Below are 18,920 nucleotides of genomic sequence, written 5' to 3'. Positions count from 1 at the left end.
GCGTCTCACTAAATTGAGTTTCAGAGGAATCTTTTCCTAGCTGCTGCAAATTGTTTCTATCACACAAACACTCCCTGTCCTGCTGCTCTAGCTGGTATTCTGTACAGCAGAGAAAAGAGGAGCGCTTCAGCTGGTTCAGCCGATGCCTGTCTGCTGGAGCCTGGAGCCACTGCTTCTTTAACTCAATGTCAAATACTTTGCCTGGTCAGCAGCTGGAGAGTTTCTTGCATTTTAACACTGCAGGTCACAACTGTGGGAAGCTTGGGAAATGTATTCTCTAAGTTAAGGCACACATTCTCCAGCATGCTTGGCCTAATTTTGAGGCTTCAGACTAACAACCTGATATGAAAGCGCTCCAGACAGCACAGACAACCTTGTCTTCCAGCTGTTGGAGGACAGTGCCCTGAGCAGCATAGTCATAAAATCTGGCTATCATGGAATGTTTTTCAGGCAATGGAGTCTTTGTTTGTGGAGCGGGAACCATGTAAAGATGTCTCTCATCTCCAGGACCTCTGAGCTCATGTTATCTGAATATCTGAATATCTGCCTTGCAACATGTTGGTAATCAGGTAATCTCACAAGCTGTCGTGCAGTGCCCCATGTTTGCCGTTCGTAGCACCTTTGTTCAGATCCACCCGTGGTGGAGCTCCACTGCCATCAGAGCAGCGAAATCAGAGCTCAGTGACACTATTGCATACACACTGCTCCTTTTCTCTTTCTGAGGCATAGCTGAAGAGCAGTGGGCAAAAGAGAAACTAAGTAATTGGTTTTGGCCCTGATTTTCATTGGTATTAAATAGCAGCGACTCTACCGACTGTATGAGAACAAACCATGGGTGAACGTGCCCAAAATCAGGTCTGTGTGCTCTTCTGTTGAGGGTCTGAGCCAACACTGATGTCTTATTTTGAGCTAAGGAAGATAGATAAGTGCAGAATAATCTATGTGTGGAACCACTATAACCATAATATCACCAGCAACAACTCTGTTTTGTGCTCCTAGAAAAATGAATCTTAATCTGCAGCAGGCACTGACCTAGTATGAGATTAGTTCTCAGATGCACAACATTTGTAGGAAAAGTAGATCTTTGAAAGAGCTGAATGAGCAGGAGAAGCCATTTTGGAAACAAGGATCTGGTTTCATTTGTGGGGACAGGAAAAAGAACCATCAGAATGAAAGCAGCCCAAGCTGCTTGGAAGGAGTAATTCAGACACTCCTATGTGGAGACTCCGGCGGGGAGCTCAGGGTCTAGGATTTCTTAGGGATGCAAACCAATGCAAGCTTCTGTGTGCTGGAGGTAAGCTGACCCCTGAAAGTAGCCCACAGTGTCCCCTCCTGAGCCTGCCTGTGTGTGTCCCAGCAGGCACAAGAACCTGTACTATTCCTATGGGGAAAAATAGATGCCCCCTGTGTGGGAGGCTGGGAGGTGTCTGAATGCAAACCAGGTGGGATTGGACTAGAAGGATCCCTTAAAAACTCAGAAGTCCCTGGCTCTGCAAGAGGCTGCAGTGTGTCCTGTTTACAAGCTGCATTAAGGTAGGGCTGGGTACATTGAGGCTGCCGGTCCTGCTGCTCCTGTTAGAAGGCAGTTTAAATTGCAGTTTGCAGAAAAATGAAAAGGGACCTGAGAGTGACAGCAGGACCTGTGGGAGGCAGTGCTGCCACCCCGCTCTGCTTGCTGCCTCAGTTTCACCTCTGCCCAAACTGGCAAAGCAGTGCTGCTGGGCTGCACACCTCACAGAGCAGAACAGCTCACTGCAGCTCGGGTGGCCTTTCAGAGCTCCAGCACGAGCAGTGCTGGCTTGTGTTGTCACCCCAGTGTGACATCCTGCTCCTGGCAGATGTTGCCATCCCTTTGTTCCTTCCTACGGCAGGAGCTCAGAGCCTGGCGCCCAGCTGAGTGCTCAGGAGGGTTGTCAGCTCTGGATTTTGTACTGTGTGTGGTAGGAGAGCAGGTTCTCAGTTCTGCTGGTTCCAGGAGGTGGGTTATGTCCCATGTGGTTGTTTGCAATGGTTGTGAGCATCTGGCAACATTTTAATGAGGTATAGCAATGGTATGTTGAGAAATGTATCTGTATCTGTCAGCATGTAGTCATTGATTCATAGTTCATTGGCGTCTGTTAATGTTCTTATTACATATCAGTTAAATCCATGGTTGAAACATTAATTTTGAGTAGGAAAACTATGATTTGAGGCAAAAATATAAACTAAAAGTACAGCTGGTAAGTGACAGGGAGAAGCCCATAGGCAGGGCACGAGGAAAGGGATGTAAAGGAGAGAGCCAAATTTCCTGAGGCATGGAAAAATGCTACTTTTCTGAAAGAGCGGTCAGGCACTGGAATGGGCTGCCCAGGGAGGTGGTGGACCCTGGAGGTGTTCAAGGAACAGTTGGATTTTGTGTTGAGGAACATGATGTAGTAAGTACGATTGGTGATGGGTGGATGGTTGGACTGGATGATCTTGAACATCTTCCAGTCTCAGTCCCCAGTGAGGACCAGGGGATGTCTGTGTCCCATCTGGGCACTCTGGGAGGGCCTGCAGACAGCCGGGCCACAAGGTACCTGTGACTGAGGTGTCTGGCTGCTGGGCCCTGCCTTGCAGTCCAGGTATGTTGCAGTGCCAGAGGTTCCTGCAGCTGAGCTCACCTGTGGCACAGAGGGGCTCAGGGCAGCCCGTGAGGCCGCTGGGAAGCTTTGTGTGCTGCGGGGCCCTGCCACCTGCCCAGGCCATGCAGCTCCTGGGCTCCAGCCCTGTGCCCAGATCCCAGAGGATCCCTGCGGCTGGGAGCTCTACTGGCAGCTTGCTGCCCGGTATCTTGTTCTGTGCTGGCTCCCACTAGCCAAGCTCCTTTCAAGGGAGCTAGTGTCCCTTCTCCCTCAGAAGCGCTGAGGGTCCCCAACACTGCTCCATTAGGAGACAGCCTTGTTGTCAGGACAACGCGCCGTGCTGAGCTGCTGTGAGGGCTGAGCCTGCCCAGCGCCAGCCCCAGCTCAGCAGATGCTCTCCTGCAGCCAATCGGCGGGCACTGGCAAACCATGACATCATGGCTGAGCAGGCCCCAGCGTTTAGTCATTAGCTTTCAGCATCCATCCGTGTCCCTTCTCGCCCCAGTCAGCCCGACACGGGGCTGCCACCACACCAGGGTAGTGCAGGGATGCTGAGCCATGTGCCTTTGCCAAGTGCACCTGGGATGCCTTGCTATTCTGTGCCATATTCAGTGCAGTGCTGAGCGGGGCTCCTGAGCTCCTGCTCAGCCTCAGCACGTGGCCTCCAGGATCAGGATCCGGCAGCTATTCAAAGGAGTTCCTCTTATTGCTCAAGAACACTTTCCTTATTTCCTGCCCAACCTAGCTCAGTGTGCGTTCTGTAAATGCTGCTGCTCGGCCTCTCCTACTGAGACTTGCACACCCTTTTCCATAGGCAAAGCACCGGTGGTTTTAGGCAGCATGAGCCAGCAGGACTGTGCTCAGTGCATGAGGCTCTGTTTGGTTGCACATGAAAGGTGAGGGTGCATCGCCTTTGGCTTTGAGCCTCTTCCTGCAGGAAGGGATGCAGAGCTGACACTTTGCTGGGCCGCCTGACCGCATTCTGGGGAGCGCGGCTGCTGATGGGGCTGTGTCATGATGGCAGAGGGGAGCAGAGCTCAGTATACCAGGCACTGGGCACCAGAAGAGCCACGACAGGTGGGTGAGGGGCTCGGTGAGCCTCACATGCCAACCCCTAAGGTGTGTGCTGTTAGCAGATCGCAGTGGTTTTCAGGAAAACCTGTCTCATGGTTGGTGTTTAGCGAGGTGTCTGTGGCTTCCACCAGCTGTAGCTCCTATGCAGGCTGAGGGCAGGGGCCCAGCTCTGCGCTTTCCACTGCTCTGAGCCCTGCAGTCACGTTTCTGTTCTTCCACAAGGAGAATGATGCTGAACCCCGCTTCGTGCACTTGATCCTCTGCAGAGCCAGGGCCAAGCTCAGCTCAGGGTGCGGGGAGCATTTCCTTACAGCGCTTATAGGAACAGCTAACTGTCGGCTTGCGGTGACACTGTTTTAGTTGGGCTCTTGGAGAGGGTTGGGAGCAGCTCGCCGCGGCGCAGCCCTCACACCCATACCGTGGCAGAGATGCGCGGTGCCCCCGCAGCAGAGCGGGGCCACCCGAGGGAACAGGCAAACCTCACCGCGCCGTCCGTCTTATTTCTTTCCGAAAATAAGAGGCCAGCGTCACGGGGCCCGGGCCCATTTCTCCTTTCCAACCGCGTCCCCAGGCGCTCGGGCCGGCAGCCCCGCTCGCTGCGTGCCACCCTTCGCTCCCTTCCCTCCGCGACCCTCCGCGCCGCCGCCTCGCGCCCCAGGTTCGCCCCGCGCGCCGAGGGCTCCCCGCAGCCGGGCGGGCGCAGCCAATGGGCGCGCGGCGGGCGGCGGGGTGACGACAGGGCCGGGGCGCGGCGGCACGTCCCGGCGGCGCGCGCGGCGATTGGCGCGCGGCGGCGGCGGCGCGAGGGGCCGGGCGAGCGGCAGATGGGCTGCGGCGGGCGGGGGGGGCGGCGGCGGCGCGGGGCCGCGGCGGGGGGACGGCGGAGCAGCATGACAGCGCCAGGAGCAGGTATTGGGGCGCGGGGGGGGAGGGAAGCGGGACGGGGGCGCCGCGGGGAGCGGCAGCCGCAGCGCGGGGGCGGCGGCTGCGGGAAAGCCCCGGGTCCGTAGGGCCTCGGCGGGGCCGAAGTCGTGTCGGCGCGGGGCCGCCGAGCGCTGCCTGCCGCCCGAGGACGCCGCCCGCGCGGCGGGGGCTCGGTGCTATAAATAACCGCGGGGCTTCGATGCCGTCATTGACAGCCCGCGCCCGGCCGGGCCCGGTACCCGCGGCGCGGAGCCGGGGCCGCGCCTTTGTCCCGCGCGGCGGCCGCCCGCGGGGCTCCCGCACGGGGCCGGCGTGCCCGTGGCTCACGCGGCGCTGCGGTCTGAGACGGAGGCGACGCGCGGAGCGGCGCGGCCTGCGGGCTCGTGGCGGCGACGGGCGAGCGGCGCGTTCCGTACGCGGTCCCCAGCCCCGGGGCGGCCTCTCGTGCCGCAGCGCTCTGTCGGCCGCGGCCTTCGGGCGGGGAACGGAGGGTTGAGTTTCCGGGCTCGTTAGACGCAGCTGTGGCGGCGGTGCCGCTCGGGGCGCGACGCTTCGGCGCTCTCGTTGCTGTGGCCCGGCGTCGTGCCCTGGCACGCGCCCCGCGCTTCTCGTAGCGCACGCCGGCCGGGCCGACGTCCCGGTTTGGCTGGGTGGCTCGCCGCCCCTCTGCGGCCAGTGGACGCTTTGCTGCGGGCTGTAGTGAAGAGGTTTGACCTCCGCGCCCGGGCTGTTCTCCGGGCAGCTCCTCTGTAAGGGTCCGGCCAGAAGTCGGTATTCGAAAGCATAGGGAAGTCAGAATCCCAATTATTTTGTGTATCCTGAGTCGGTCACGTGGTCTAGAAGAAAGACATCTGTCATGAGGTCTTCTTTCTTGTGCCCCTCGTGTTTCTTTGTAGTTCTTGCGCACGCAGCTGCAGGACAGGTGAGCTCTTACATGCTGCTCACTGTAAGGAGCCTGGCAGCATTGCTCCCAAAGAGCTGCTTTGTGGTGCCAGTCCTTCAGGTCTGCCTTCTGCTCCTTCGTTTCCACTGCGTCCACAGGGCTAGTTATGAGGGATGTATTGTTGGCCGTGGCTACCAGCCCTGCTCTGGGTACGCTCCCCATGGCTTTGGATGCTAACGCTGCTTTTATTCTGTGCCTTGCTGGTATGAACATGGGTTTCTGTTCCTTGCTGTGCTGCATAAGGCAGCAGGAGCCCCTTGTCACCTTCCCCTTTCGTTATCTGCTGTAGCTCCTGCAGAAGGTGCTTGAAGCTTTTTTTTTTTTCCCATGGAATTTCTTAGAATAGAGTGAGTGGGTGGAGAGGGCAGTGGAAGAAAGAAAGAAAAACTTAAATTCATGTTCACCTGCAGAAATAGGTCTTTCTACTTATCAGTGCTATTTTATGTTTAGCGAGCATTTTTTACCTGCACCTGTCTTTAGCTTTTTACTTTCCAGACACAAATAGTTAAACTTACCAGGGGTGAAGCCTTCTGTTACTTCTTTGTGCACTTCTGTTCACCTCTTACTGCTCCACCAACTGCCATTCTCATTTAAGATATTGGTTGCTGTCATTGGGGCTGGGCAAGCACAGGTGATGTTGAGCCTTGTCTCAGCTGGTTGATGCCTCTCCTCGTACCACGGATCACTCTGTATTGGAAAAACATGAGGAACGTGAGGGGAAGTGTCTGTGGTTCATTAACACTTGGAGTTTGGAAGATCTTTTCCAGGTGTGATTGGTGATTGGGCATGAACGTCAGCTGTGGCTCCTGTGCAGTTGACAGCAAATGTAATGTATGATCTGTTGGGGATAGAAAGACTTTTCATTTTGTGTGGTAGGTTGGACAGGCTCGCCTTAGTGGTACCCTCAGATATCCTCACTGTGTTCAGGGCATTTGGGGAAATTTTAAGTGTTTCTTCATAATTCTAAGGGCAAAGAGAAGGAGCTTTCCAAGGGCTTTCTCAGAGAAATAGAAGCAAAGCCTTTGGCTTCTGAAAGGGACAGGTTGTGCCTGTGCAGTGGTAGGTGTGCTTTGATCCAGCTTGCTGCACACCTGCGTTTTGCTTTCCTATGAAATCATGTGTTGCAGTGTGGGATTTGTCCAGCCCTGGGGTACCATTTCAGCACTACACAGATTCCACAGCCTGGGCTTTCTCATTTTCTTTCTAATCCGAAGCATTGCAAGTTCTCTGGCCCCTCAGAGGGTTCACCACTGCTTTGTGGTGCACGCATGCCCAGGTGGCATTGTGCACCTGCCTTGCCATGTCACCTGTATCCAGGCTCCATGGGCAGTGCTGGCAGAGGGGTGGCAGTGGTGGGCCTCCTCTTCCTTTCCTAGAGTAGATTGGTGCTCTTGCTTTATTTGGGAAGGGCATTCAGAAGTACTTCCATTCAAGGGGAGCGGAGGGTCTTACGGTTTCTTTCCTCTATTCCCAGTCGTGAAGGAGAAAATCCTCCAGATGAGAAGGCTTCCCTGCAGAGCATGTTGGTGTGACCTGCAGTGCCCACATGTCAGCTCACATCTGTCAGGTGCACCAAGCACTGCTGGCTGCAGCACAGGCTGGTAAACTGGGGAGGGAAGAATGGAAGTGGCATGATTAAAATCCCTTTTTTAACGTCTTTTGCCTTCATGGGCAAGAGATTATGGACTTGGATTTGGGATGTGCTTATAGTGTCACTAGGAAAGCCATCAACTGTGTGTTTGCAGAAATGGAGGCTTGGAAAGTGTCTTTAATTGCAATTCTGCTCTGCACAACACAGATTGTCATGCTTTGAGCTCAGGTTTGTTTGTATCAGGGACAGACATTGATACCACAGCTCCTATCGGGGTATGAATATTTCAGTGACTGAAACGATGCCTGCCTGCTCCAGAAAAGAGCTGCTTACATTCGCGTTTGATCTTCTAGTGAGCCTTGCAGGCTTGGCTTGGCACCCTGATTATTTATTTCCTGCAAATGTGGTCTCTGTCACCATACTGTTACTTGCCCCTCTTTGTTGCAGATGTTCTGGCTATCCAAGATGGGAAGAGGTGAGATTTCCAGCAAGAAAAAACACCATAGCAGCCAGAATTTGCTCCCTGTTATATTGCTGAAAAAGCACTTTGCACTTTGTAGGATGCACAAACCAAATGAAGCGGGTTCAAATTTGTAAGTCTCTGCAGTAATCTGAGGGAACAGTTTTCTTTTGCTTCTGCCCCACATCCTGCACTCTGTGCCTTTCCACATTCTGTCAGTCTTTCCCTACTTCTTCCTGCTCCGCAGGAATGCACAGTCCTCCTCTCCAGAGACATTAATAATGAAAAACGACTCCAAAACACCTGATTAGGGGGCACTGCCTTCCATGATCTGTGACGTGGGCAGTCACAGCTTTGAGTGCCTTGTTCTCCAGGCCATGCTCTGTCTTCTATAGTCCTGGAGCACTCTGCATGCTCAGGGTCAATGCTGGGCTCCATATAGTGGAGAAAAACGATAGGGATCTGGATGTGGGGTGGTTTTCCCAGAAGAAAAAAGGTTAGTTATCTGTTGTTGTTTCTTTCAATTTTTTATTATTTTTTTAGTTGTATTTCACATTGTATGCGTTGCTGTTCTCCAGCAGAATGCAAGAGCTTGGCCTTGTGGGTGCAGCTGGACAAACACGGTCCTGTCTGTTTGGGGAACATGTCTGTTGGAGCAGATATCCTGCACCCTGAAGATCCCAAAGCCTGCTTTTCTGTGAAAACTGTTATAAAGGTTTGCAAGAAATGGCTAAAATTGAGGCCTGGAGGAAAGGCAGTGGAGTCAGGAGGGCTGGCTGCCAGTGACAGATGCTGTGGGTGCACAGCTGACCCGGGATGCTTGGAAAACCCAAGGTGAAGTTAGATGGCTGCAATCATCAGCAGGGAGCCAGCAGAACAAGGGAAGGTACCAGAGAGAAGTAAATGTGATTGGATTTTTGTGCTGTCTGTGGGGAAAGGGGGACCTGGTGTGGCAGGGAGCACACAGGCCTGCAGGTGCTGAGATAACAGACTGTGGGCCAGCAGCAGCTACTGTGAGCGGCTTCATGTGGCATGCAACTTCGTGTGTCCTTTCTGAAAGCAGAGCTGTGGCACTTCTCTCTGGCAGTGCCTGCTGGCCTGAGACCCTGCTGCTCGTTTGGGGCACGTAGCTGAGGAGGCGTGCTGGGTGATGGGTTGTTGTTTGATGTACTGAGTGTTAAATGCATCCGATACGAGGAGCTTGTGGAAGGAGATTGTGCTCATGTGTAGCAGAAGTCTTGTGTTTTGTGACTCCCACTCGCTTCTGCTGAGCTGCCCCTGCAGGCCGCTGTGATGGCGTGGTGAGGTGGCTGTGGGCACGTCACGTGGTGGGTTTGTAAGGGGAGAGATGGGGGGAATCTCTCAGGGCTGGGGATTTGAGGGCTTTTTAGATGCTCTGCGTTGCGTTTCACTTGCACGTGTCTGGGAGAGGCGTCCCTGTATGCATGTATCTCATATGCAAATGCATTTCGAGATGCTGTGCGTTTTGTCTGTATTTAGAAAAGGAACGATTTGGAGAAAGAATCCTCCAGGAAATGTTGATTTTTGCAGGCACAGGGCTCCTGGCAGTGGTTTGGGGGGGAGGGAGGGGTGGGAATGAAGCTGAGGTTTTTCTCTTGTAGCATTTTGGGCCAAGACCCACATACAGTCAAATGAATCAGCCTTCCATTTTGCCATAAGTAATTGGCAGCTCTAGCTGCAGTGCAGTTTTGATGTATGTCTAATACACTTCTTCTAGGTTGATTGAGGGGAAAGCCTGCAGTAGCTGCTTGATACTGAGTTGGCCTTTGTACTCAGAAGTCTCTGAGCTGGTAGGGAGACATTGTGGGCATCTTCTTGAAAGGCAAGCATTTGCTGCTCTGGTGTTAAGACTGTCATTGATGTTCGTCAGCTATAGAAAAGACATTTCTTGTTGCATGCAAGCACAGAGGGCAGGCTGAGCTGGCACACGGTACTGTTGCTTGGCACAGGGTTTCTGTGGAAGAGTCTCATTTTATAACAACTTCAACAGAATATTCATGTTCTTAGAGGAATGACTGTTCCTGTGCTGACAAATGAAGCCTTTTGGCCTTCTCATATTCCTGTAGCAAAATGAAATTCACTTGTTTTCTAAAGCATCTGGTGCCAATTCAGACTCAGAGCCCTCTGTGTCTGCTGTGGGATTTCCAGTGGGCTTGGGAAACTTACCAGACAAGCTCGGCATTCACCGCTGGAAGTATCTGGGGTAACTGGAAGGCTTTCTTGTCCTGGAAGCAGGACATGTAGGAGCTGCCCTTGGCAGTCTAAGACTTGCCAAATGCCTTTTATTTCCTGTTGGGAGCATAATTTTACATGGGAAGATTGTATTGCTTACATGACCTGAGTGTCTGTTGGTAAATATTGACTTTAATAGCATACGCTTCACCTTAACAGGATAACAACAGTGAGGGATGAATGCCCAGCAGTGTAACTTCTGCATTCTTTACAGTATTTTAAATAGTAAATACCATATGTATTTTTTTTTTGTTGCATTTGAAAGTCCATTAGAAACAAGTTACTTTGAGTAAGCTGTAGTCATCTATGTGATTAGTTCAGCACTGGGGTTTTAGTCATGGCCGAGACTTTGCTGAGCTAAATACTGGCTAAACAGGGGAAAAACAAGGCTAGCCTGGAGGAGCTCTTCCATGGGATCGTCTCATGTGGGCAGCATGTGGCCTTCCTCCCTCTGTCATCTGTGGGGGAGGAAACATCCACAGAAAGTGCTAATGTGCAGTCCTCCTGGGGACCAAATAACACGGTTGTCTCCACAGCATTTTGCACCTGAAATGAAACACAAAAATGGCTGTTTTTACCATGCCCCTTTATAAGGGAGAGAGGAGATTCTTGGATCTACAGAGAAGCAAACACAGAAAACACTCTGCTTGTTTGGGTCAGTGTTTTTTGCGTAGCTGGAGACAGATTGTAGCCAGGCCAGTTGGGCTGAAGCTTGCTCTTTCTCTCTCCAGTTCATTGGACAAGTGTTTTATGTTTTCTTCAGCATAACTTTAAATGGGCATTGCTTTACCCTGTTCTGGAAGGGAGCTGATGTTTCTGCAACTCATGCTGTCATGTAAGTAACCTTTTTCTTTTCTGAACGAGGTCATTACATCACGATGCAGTAATCCTCTGCCTGTGGGATAAACCATCCTCTGTCTGTGTCTGTCTCCTGCTCTTATCTGTGTTTGTTCTCTCTTAAAGTGTTTGTGGGGGGGAGGAGAAATGAGGGGAGAGCAGAAGTTCTGATTCTGCTCTGTTAAACTACATTTAGAGAGAATAATGCATGGGTTGTGCCTGTGAAGGGCTGTTGTCTCACAGAACTATTGCTTTGATACTTTATCTGCAAAGTGAAGTTCCAGAGCCTCAAGTCAGAAGAGCCTGGGGATGAAATTACACCTTGGCCGGGCTCTGACAGGTTAAACTTTACAGAGATGCCGGTAGCAAATTATCCACAGGCTGAATTGCAAAGAAAGGCTTTCAGATGGGCTCTAAAAACCTGTTGAGGAGATTGAGTGGATAAAAATAGTAAGTTCTCACGTCCCTCTTTTTGTCTGTTGAGTTAAAAGCAATCTCCAAAGAGGGGACTGTATCATTATTGTGCTCTCGGCCCGGAGGAACCTGGGGCTGGAGCAGTGGGGCAGGTCAGCATGGAGCCGGCGGCCTGATCCCCTGTCTGGCCATCAGACCAGGTTTCTTACCTGCTCCCTACAGTTTCTAATTTGTTTGGGTGCGCCCATGTACTTCTTCCAGAGTCCGCTTACACCACAATGTAGCATTTTTAGCCAGTCTGAGGTGTGCCCAACGAGGTATGGTTCATAACTTATTTTCAGCTCATTTATGAGGGGATTAGGTCATGTGGTTGCCTGGACAGCAGGGACTGTGCTTGGTGACCCCACACGTCTCTCCCAGTCCTGTGTTTCTGTGTAACTGGAGGAGATGCCATCTAAGCTGCATCAGTATGCCAGTGATGTAATTTCAGCCTGTCTGGCCTGAACACCACAGAAGTCAGGGAGGCTGCACACGCGTAGGGGACTGAGTTTTGTCTTCTCTGTTTCAATAGAGAATAGCAGGGTTTGATTCAAAATGAAACTGGTTAACTGAGCAGAGAAGGAATGGATGTACAAGTGCTTGATTCCACCTTTTACCTGCTCCAAGAAGAAATAGCCCCTCAAAAATTTCAGTGCAGCTCTGAGGTCTCTTGGAGAGTGTGGTGAATAAGTGAGAGATCAGGCGATAGGGTCTCCACAAATGGCTTTAAAAGGTGTCAAGCCCTCGTTGTGAGTAGATGTTACAGTGTTGGAGCTATTGAGATAACACATTTAGAATCTTGTGAAGACTCTGTGGTTACTAGCATGCCATTCTGTACCAGTTCTGGGCATTGTGGTAATAGAGCATGTATCCAGAAGCTGGAACTTGTGGACATCCTGAGCTGTCAGCAGGACCGCGCTCTGCTGGATGCCACGCGGTGCATGTTGGTGTGGGAGTGGTTCTGTGCTCGTGTGCCTTCGCAGCCATCAGAGCAGATGCAGGCAGCAAGTTGCTTGGAGTGCGAGCAGAGGAGCTGGGTTGTGCTGTGCCCATCTGTGGCTGAGCAGTCCCCTCTCCAGTCCATGGAGATAGTGGTAAGAGCCTCTGTATCCTCATGGTAACATTTCTGTCCGGGAGCCTTCCCATAGATGTGCTGCTGACGTGGCCTCTGTCCATGTTTCAGCTGTGCCGCCTCCGTTGGTGACAACAGATTCTGGTTTTGTGGAATATCTGAACGTTTCACTGGAGGAGGGGAAATTTCCTAATTAGATTAATTAATTATCTTCTTCAATCACTGCCTGTTATTAGAAAGATTATAGCAAATTGGTTTGTTCTGCTTCATTTGTGTTATTGGTTTGCTTCTGTTGAATTCTGGTGGAACTGTTGGATCCAGGTTCCAAGGGGAGGTGACCATGTTGTATAAAAAATAGAAAATAAAAGAAGTGATCACAGTAGGACTTTGCAGCCATCAGTTATCACGGCTTTGGCTTTTCTAACAGGGTACATTTCAGAAAAGCATTGATTTGTATTTCTTAGTGTAATTTGTGATTTGCTGAGTTATAGCTGTGACAGCAGCTTCTCCCTGTCCTTAAGGGTCATTCTCTAGATGCTTGTGATTGAAAACTGCAGAATCACAGCTTAAAGTCCTCTAAACATGCTTAGCTGAGTGTAATACCTTTCCTTTTGCACGCAGTTTTAAAGCCAGATGTCATGAAAAACAACTTCTGGTGCTTTCATGTGGGCTCATAATTTTCTCATTGATGCTATTCATATTGCATGCCCACTGCTTTGTGATGGGTGTGGGTGTTCGCTAACTGCAGCCATCTGGGGGAGAGGAGCAGCTTCCTGGCGCAGAGTAACATCCCAGCCAGCTGTGGGTGCCAGAACCACATCTTGGACACTGTCCCTCTGGGCTCTCCCTTCCTTGTGCTTTGCCTCAGACAGCGCTGAGCAGTTCCTGGTACCGGGATCCCGCAGCTTGCTGAGCTGCGTTTCTGTGCTTTGCACTCCAAAGACAAAAGGTAGAGCCCAGTTCGTGATCACACTGGGCTCATGTCATCATCCTGGGAATTCAGTATCCCTGAATTCGAGGGACTCTTGTAGTTAGAGCTGCTTGACTGTGAAGCAGTTACCAACTGCAGTTACCAATGCCCTTGCTTTCACTCAGGCTATAGCCTGAGACGTGGCATCTCTTTCTGTACCCTTTCAGCACAAGTGGTGCTTTATAGCTGTGCTGCAAACCAGTGAGCCTGGAGCTGCAGCTCCTGCCTGACAGTTTAAGGGGTACCAACTTTTCTGCATTTGTTCTTGTAACATTGGAAAAATGTCATTGCTTTGCCCTATAGCTTTTGTTCTCGTAAGTGTGAACAGGTTAAAATTGAGAGAGGTGAAAATGAAGCCAACTCCACACAGCATCCCAGGTAAGCTCCACCTGTAGAGAGTTGGTTTTTTTCCCACATGTTAAATAATTTTGCAGTCACACTTCTGAGAACTAAATGGATTTGCAAGCTTGTGTCAGAGCTCACTGGTGACATCACTTTCAGCAAAAACCAATCTGTCGTTAGTGCTCTCTTAGTCTGCAAGGGGTCTCAGCACAGCTGCTGTCCTGGGAAGCAGTCCTTACAAAAAACAATGGCCTTTGGCCAAACCCTGCATCCAGTTGTGGGACCCAACCTCAAGTTTTCATTTAATTTTCAGAACTGATGTTTATAAAATAGCAGTGTGAAATATTTGCATCAATTCCCCTCTCAATCTGACACCTTAGGAGTGTTTGCAGTAGGAATGTGGTTTCAAGATTTCTAATGTTCCCCAGCACACATTCAGCCTTTTGTAGTGCCCCTTCAAATTGCTCTCCCTCTCACAATGTTTCCTTTCTCAAGCAGAGTTCTTGGGATGGGTGTTCTGCAGATGGCTGCAGGTGTTGGCCAGTCCTTCAGAAGAGGTATTTCCTTATAGACAGGAAAAGAACACCCAGTTCTGCCATCCAGACAGCCCGTAAAAGAACAGAAACTTATTTCCTTGTGGGCAAAACAAACCTTTTGTAAAGACTTAGGAAGAGATTTCATCTCCATTTGTGCAGACTGGGAGTGTGTGTTGCACTTGGATATCATGCTGTTGAATGTGAATCAGATCAAAGCATTCATCTACAGTTTGCAGCAGCCAAAGTTACATTTAGTGCTGATGAAAATTGCTAAAAAGGTGTAATGGTCTGCTTGGGTAACCATGTCTGAGGTCCATCAGTAATGCTGAGAACTTTTGTTCTGAGAGTAGCCCAGCAGTCAGTGGTGAGTTCTGCTGAGCTGAGAATGGTGCAAGACAAGAAAACTGTGCCAGAATCTGCCTGGCTGGCCAGTCACATTCTAGCACAGACAGACCTGTGGGATCAGAGGCGGATGATGTTAGAACTGTGCTTGTGCTTCTCTTCTCCCTCAGAGAAACCGATGAAACTAGTCAAAGGTGTAGGATAAGAGAAACCTCCCTCTTCAGCCCATCAGGCATCGGAGATCTGTGCTGTGTGGTAAGAATTCTGTTTCATACTTGAGGGAATGCAGCCCAGGTGCTTTAGCAGCGCCTGATGTTGCCATTGGAAATACCAGAACCACAGCTTAGCCCCTGCTGTGCTGACCACTGGGGGAGGCTGGGAATTGGATGGGCTGGAGAAGTGCTGGTACCCTCCTTACTCATAGAGGTGGCTTCTTGGCACTGAAGACGTCAGTTTTGGCCGTGCCCAGAAGCTACGTGAATATGTGCTGAGTGAGTCTGAGGAACTCCTGTTTGGCAGTATTTGCTCTTCATGTGGCTAGTGGGAGCTGAGCTCCGCTTTCTGCGTGCACCTGCAGCAGCTGCTGCCTTCTCTGCTGCATTACCACATCCTATCATATTCTCTGAAAGCAAAGGAGTGAAGTTACAGCCATAGCTGTCAGGAAATTCTAGGAAAAGATGTTAAGCATGGACATTTTGTTTCAAGGATGTCTAGGCAGTAAATGAGGGAATGGTTTGGCTGCAGGTGGAGACCTTGCATGAGCAAGCGAGGTTTGGTAGTGCTGGCAGGTCAGGTTGGTATTTCTTTCTGTGTGAAGGTTGATGTGAATTTTGTTTTGACCAAGAGAACTTGGAGGACCTCTGTTTCTTTGATTGATGGTGTTTGTTGTCTTTCTAAAGACTTTGACAGAGAAGGAATTAATATGGTGAAGAGTGTACATGCTGAGTAAGACATGAAGAGATGGAGGCTTGAAATATAGTTGAATATTTCTATGAGAAGCATTCTGTTTTCAGTGCACGCTTTAATGCCAGATCTTAGATTTTCCTTGATAGCATTCCTGCTGGATAGTGTTGGTAATCATCAGGCCCTTATCTCCACCAGTATTAGCTGCAGCTTTATGGCATGTTATTATATTGGTTTGTTATCACGCAACTTGCCAAATTATTTATCTCTTGGATGGAAGGAGAGGAGAATGCATTGCATCTCTGTCTCTTGTTCTGTAGTGCATGTGTGTATTTTGCCAAAGCCTTGGGGGAGGAGCATAATCTGGCATTGTGGGCAATGCACACCTAGGAAGGAGGTGTTGCACACTGCCTGCACTGGTACTCCAGCCAAATGTCTTAATACCCTGTTACCCCATATCTGCATAATTTGGTAGGAAGGAGATTAATGAGGTAGCTTGTTGATGCGCAGTAATTTCTGTTCTGTGAATGTAGGGCATTCACATGCACGCCAGTTGGATTTTGGTTGCTTTTGCCAGCAGGTTATCACTGGGGATTTTTCCTTGGGTACAGGCAGGTGAACAGTTGAGGTGAGTGAATCCTGGGGAACTAGAGCAGCTGCAGTACTGCCTTCTGGGGGCTGAGCTGATGCTGCAGCAGGAGGGGGGGCTACAGCTTTGCCCCAGAAGCCGGCCCAGGCCAGGGGCTCAATGCAGGGAGCAGGCTGTGCTGGCAGCCTGCTGTGTCTGAGAGCTGCAGGGACAGCTGGGGCTGCAGAGCAGGCATTTGTTTGGTCTTTTGACTTACAAAGAAATGAAGGCAATTCATCCTGTCAGTCTGGGAGGAGTAAGCTCTGAGCTTGTCAGAAAAGTGGCAGTGGCTTAACTGATTCAGTTGTAAATCACCTGCTCCAGTGGTGTGGATGACTAGATCTAGACTGGGTCTAAACGTGCTTGTGCAAATCCCAGCCTTTGCTTCAATCCACTTTGTGCTGTTGCGTCATCAATTTAAGTAATGCTGACTGCTGAAAGAATTAGGCCTGCTTTAAACATGTCAGCCATAAAGCTTAGATTGTAATTAAATGTTTTCTAAGGAGAGTCTGACCGGTGTCCTCAGTGGTGTCAGCTTGGGTGTGGAAGCTGAGGGAAGGCAGGTAAGCAGATCCCAATCCTGGTGGTCCTCTCCTCCCCGTCAGGGGAGTTAGTATGCTTAGGGCCAGGCTGGGTGAATGTGCACTCTACCTGCGTCACAGCCCAAATCCCATCCTTGGAGCTTCAGGGTGAGTCACCAGGTGCTGCACATAAGTGGTCTGGTACAGACACACCTTCCCTTCTGCCAGCTGAGCAGTAGCTTTGGTGGAGATGTTTGCATGGGACAGAGCTATGTAACGTGGTTGTGTCTGTGTGCTCAGAGCACGTGGCCCTGTGCCCTCCGCCTCCTGAGCACTTCTAAAAGGTTCTAGGCCAGAATGTTGCTCACGCTGCGCTTGGAAGAGCTGATTTGTGTTGAGTCCAACATTACAGGTTCTCTGGAAGGACAGATCCAAGTTGCCTGTGGCATATTTGTCAGAGAGCCACAGTAGTAATAGGAAATAATGGCAATAGCACCTTCTACCTCTTCCAAGCACTCCCCAGCTATTAGCTAACTAATAATTTGCAGGAGATCTCTGGGAGAAGGCCATGGGCTGCAGTCCCTTGTTGGAGAAAGGCTGTGCAGAGATCCCAGATTCTGGGGGCTTCTTTGGAGCGCAGCATGTGGTACTGCGCTCACTGTGTGCCCTGAGCTCTTCTTCTGTGTACAGGAGATGGTTTTCTCTGCTGTCTCCATTGCTCTAGGACATTTTAAAGCTTCTCAGACAAGAAAGAGTGGAAGAAATTCTATTATGAAACTTACACAAAGGACTGAGGAAACTGTTCCTGGGGAATCTGGAAGCCCTGTGACAGGAGCTCTGAACCCAGCTTTCCCATGTTCCTGTTAACGGGAACCCATTTTCTTCTAAGGGAGCAGAAACTTGAATTTCTCTGTTGCATCCAGAGATGCACCCTTCTGACACAGCCTTCCTGAGCATTAGCAAGTTCCCATGAAAACTTTCTTTTCCAAGCTGCTGACATGTAACTTCCTGAAAAATTAATGACCAGCTCCAGTTGGAGACCTTCGTGCTCCTAAGAGCGCCTGTGCCTGCTGGATGATGATGTGTCTGCAGGGAGGCAGAAGTACAGCATTGCTCCCAGGTGGCCTGGGATCTGTTACAGCATAATTGTAGTCACTGAGAAATGAGGGAATTGAGGCACATTGTAATTATGCAATTGGCTGGTGCTCCCGTGTTAAGTTGCTTTCGGAGTAGGAGAGGGCATCCAATTCCTGGTGTTTCCTCCTGTGCTCTTACGCAGGGAGACAGGATGGGAAAAACCTTCTCATTTTGGATCTATTTGAATATTGAAAGCAGTATTTATTTATTTATTTATTTATTTTTTAAAACCTCAGCTCCATTTGAGAAGAGTAAAAATTATGGGAATGCCAATAGTGGAATGAATCAGTGATTTGAAAGTAGTGAGCCACTGAATGATAGAGCTGAAGGGGACCAGAGGCTGCAAACACACAGAGGGGATGTGGTCAGTGCCTCTAGCAAAGGAGCATTCAGTGGGTGATATGAACAGCTACACCTCCCTCTGTGGATAGAGGCAGGGTGCTTTAATGCCATGGTATCAAGGTGATAGAGCAGAGAGGATGTGCCTGTACAAGGATGGGACAGCTGTGTGGCACTAGGACTTAGAGCTGCAAGCTGACTTGATTGTTTGAGGAGAGAGGGATGATGGAGCTGATTTCTCCATAGATCTTTGTCTGGACTGGGGTGTTCTGGGTGGTGGGTAGCTGGCAAGTGCAGAAACGTGTTAGAGCAAAAGATTTCACTGTCTTCAAATGGCAGTGACTGTTCTCTGGAGTGTGGGAGATGCTTTGTGCAGTTGAATTCAGACTGTAGGTTTGACACGCGAAGGGTTGTGCATACAATTTGTGGAACCTGGGAACTTGGCAGGACAGCTCACAGTGCTGCTGGTCAATGCTGGACAGTAAGAGGGGAGCTGGGCTCCTGGGGCATGTGGCAGGGACAGGTGATGGCGTGTGCTTGTTAATTTATCTGGGTTTTACATCCACACATTTATTAGGCCATTCTGAACTGTAATTTAATCTCTGTGCTTTGATTTCCTACTTTGCAAGCTGTGTGCAGACCAGTTGCCATGTTCTGAAGAACACACCTATTGTTCCAGGAGTGCGTGGGGATTATTGGAGGTAGGGATGAGCCTTACTGAAGTGTACCCATGTGGTGGTGAGGAATTTAATTAGCTATTGCTGCTGTACAGCTTCGTAAACCTGAGATCAATGGCTCACCAAGTGCACAAAATGTTATCGCTCTGTATAAATCTTTTGTAGATAGTAGAAGAAAAATATTTGAGAATGTAGAAAGTAATACAGAAACAAGTCTCAGGAAGTGCTGCGTTTATTGTGGAGCTGTTGCGGACTGAATTGGAAGATAATGAGCTAGCCATAAACCGTGGTGTGGTGGCCCCGTTTCCCAGTGGA

The 18,920-nt window shown here is 50.2% G+C and overlaps 2 protein-coding genes across 4 annotated transcripts in view; one reads left to right on the top strand and one right to left on the bottom strand.

The window, feature by feature from the left end:
* Positions 1–18,920, top strand: part of PAK3 (p21 (RAC1) activated kinase 3) — a 154,445-nt gene that overhangs the window by 89,159 nt on the left and 46,366 nt on the right. The window contains exon 1 of one of the 3 annotated variants that reach the window (XM_048959821.1): positions 4,512–4,586. The exons of the other annotated variants lie outside the window; for them this stretch is intronic. The gene's annotated coding sequence lies outside the window, so the exon portion shown is untranslated. Of the gene's footprint in view, positions 1–4,511; positions 4,587–18,920 lie in introns of those variants that run through there. 3 annotated transcript variants of the gene reach the window in all.
* On the bottom strand, positions 4,807–8,305 carry LOC125699930 (translation initiation factor IF-2-like). Its single transcript, XM_048959976.1, has 2 exons — positions 6,060–8,305; positions 4,807–5,880 (listed from the first exon to the last, which is right to left on the bottom strand). Exon 2 carries the CDS (start codon positions 5,782–5,784, stop codon positions 4,807–4,809), a length of 978 nt encoding a protein of 325 aa, XP_048815933.1. The 5' UTR covers positions 5,785–5,880; positions 6,060–8,305.

Source organism: Lagopus muta, chromosome 13 (genome assembly GCF_023343835.1).
Source record: "Lagopus muta isolate bLagMut1 chromosome 13, bLagMut1 primary, whole genome shotgun sequence".
Classification (NCBI taxonomy): Eukaryota; Metazoa; Chordata; class Aves; order Galliformes; family Phasianidae; genus Lagopus; species Lagopus muta.
This window is presented reverse-complemented; position numbering and strand designations above follow the sequence as displayed.

Bases quoted from the DNA above. Each gene is read 5' to 3' on its own strand.
- LOC125699930 (XM_048959976.1), bottom strand. From the start codon at position 5,784: ATGCAGCACAGCAAGGAACAGAAACCCATGTTCATACCAGCAAGGCAC.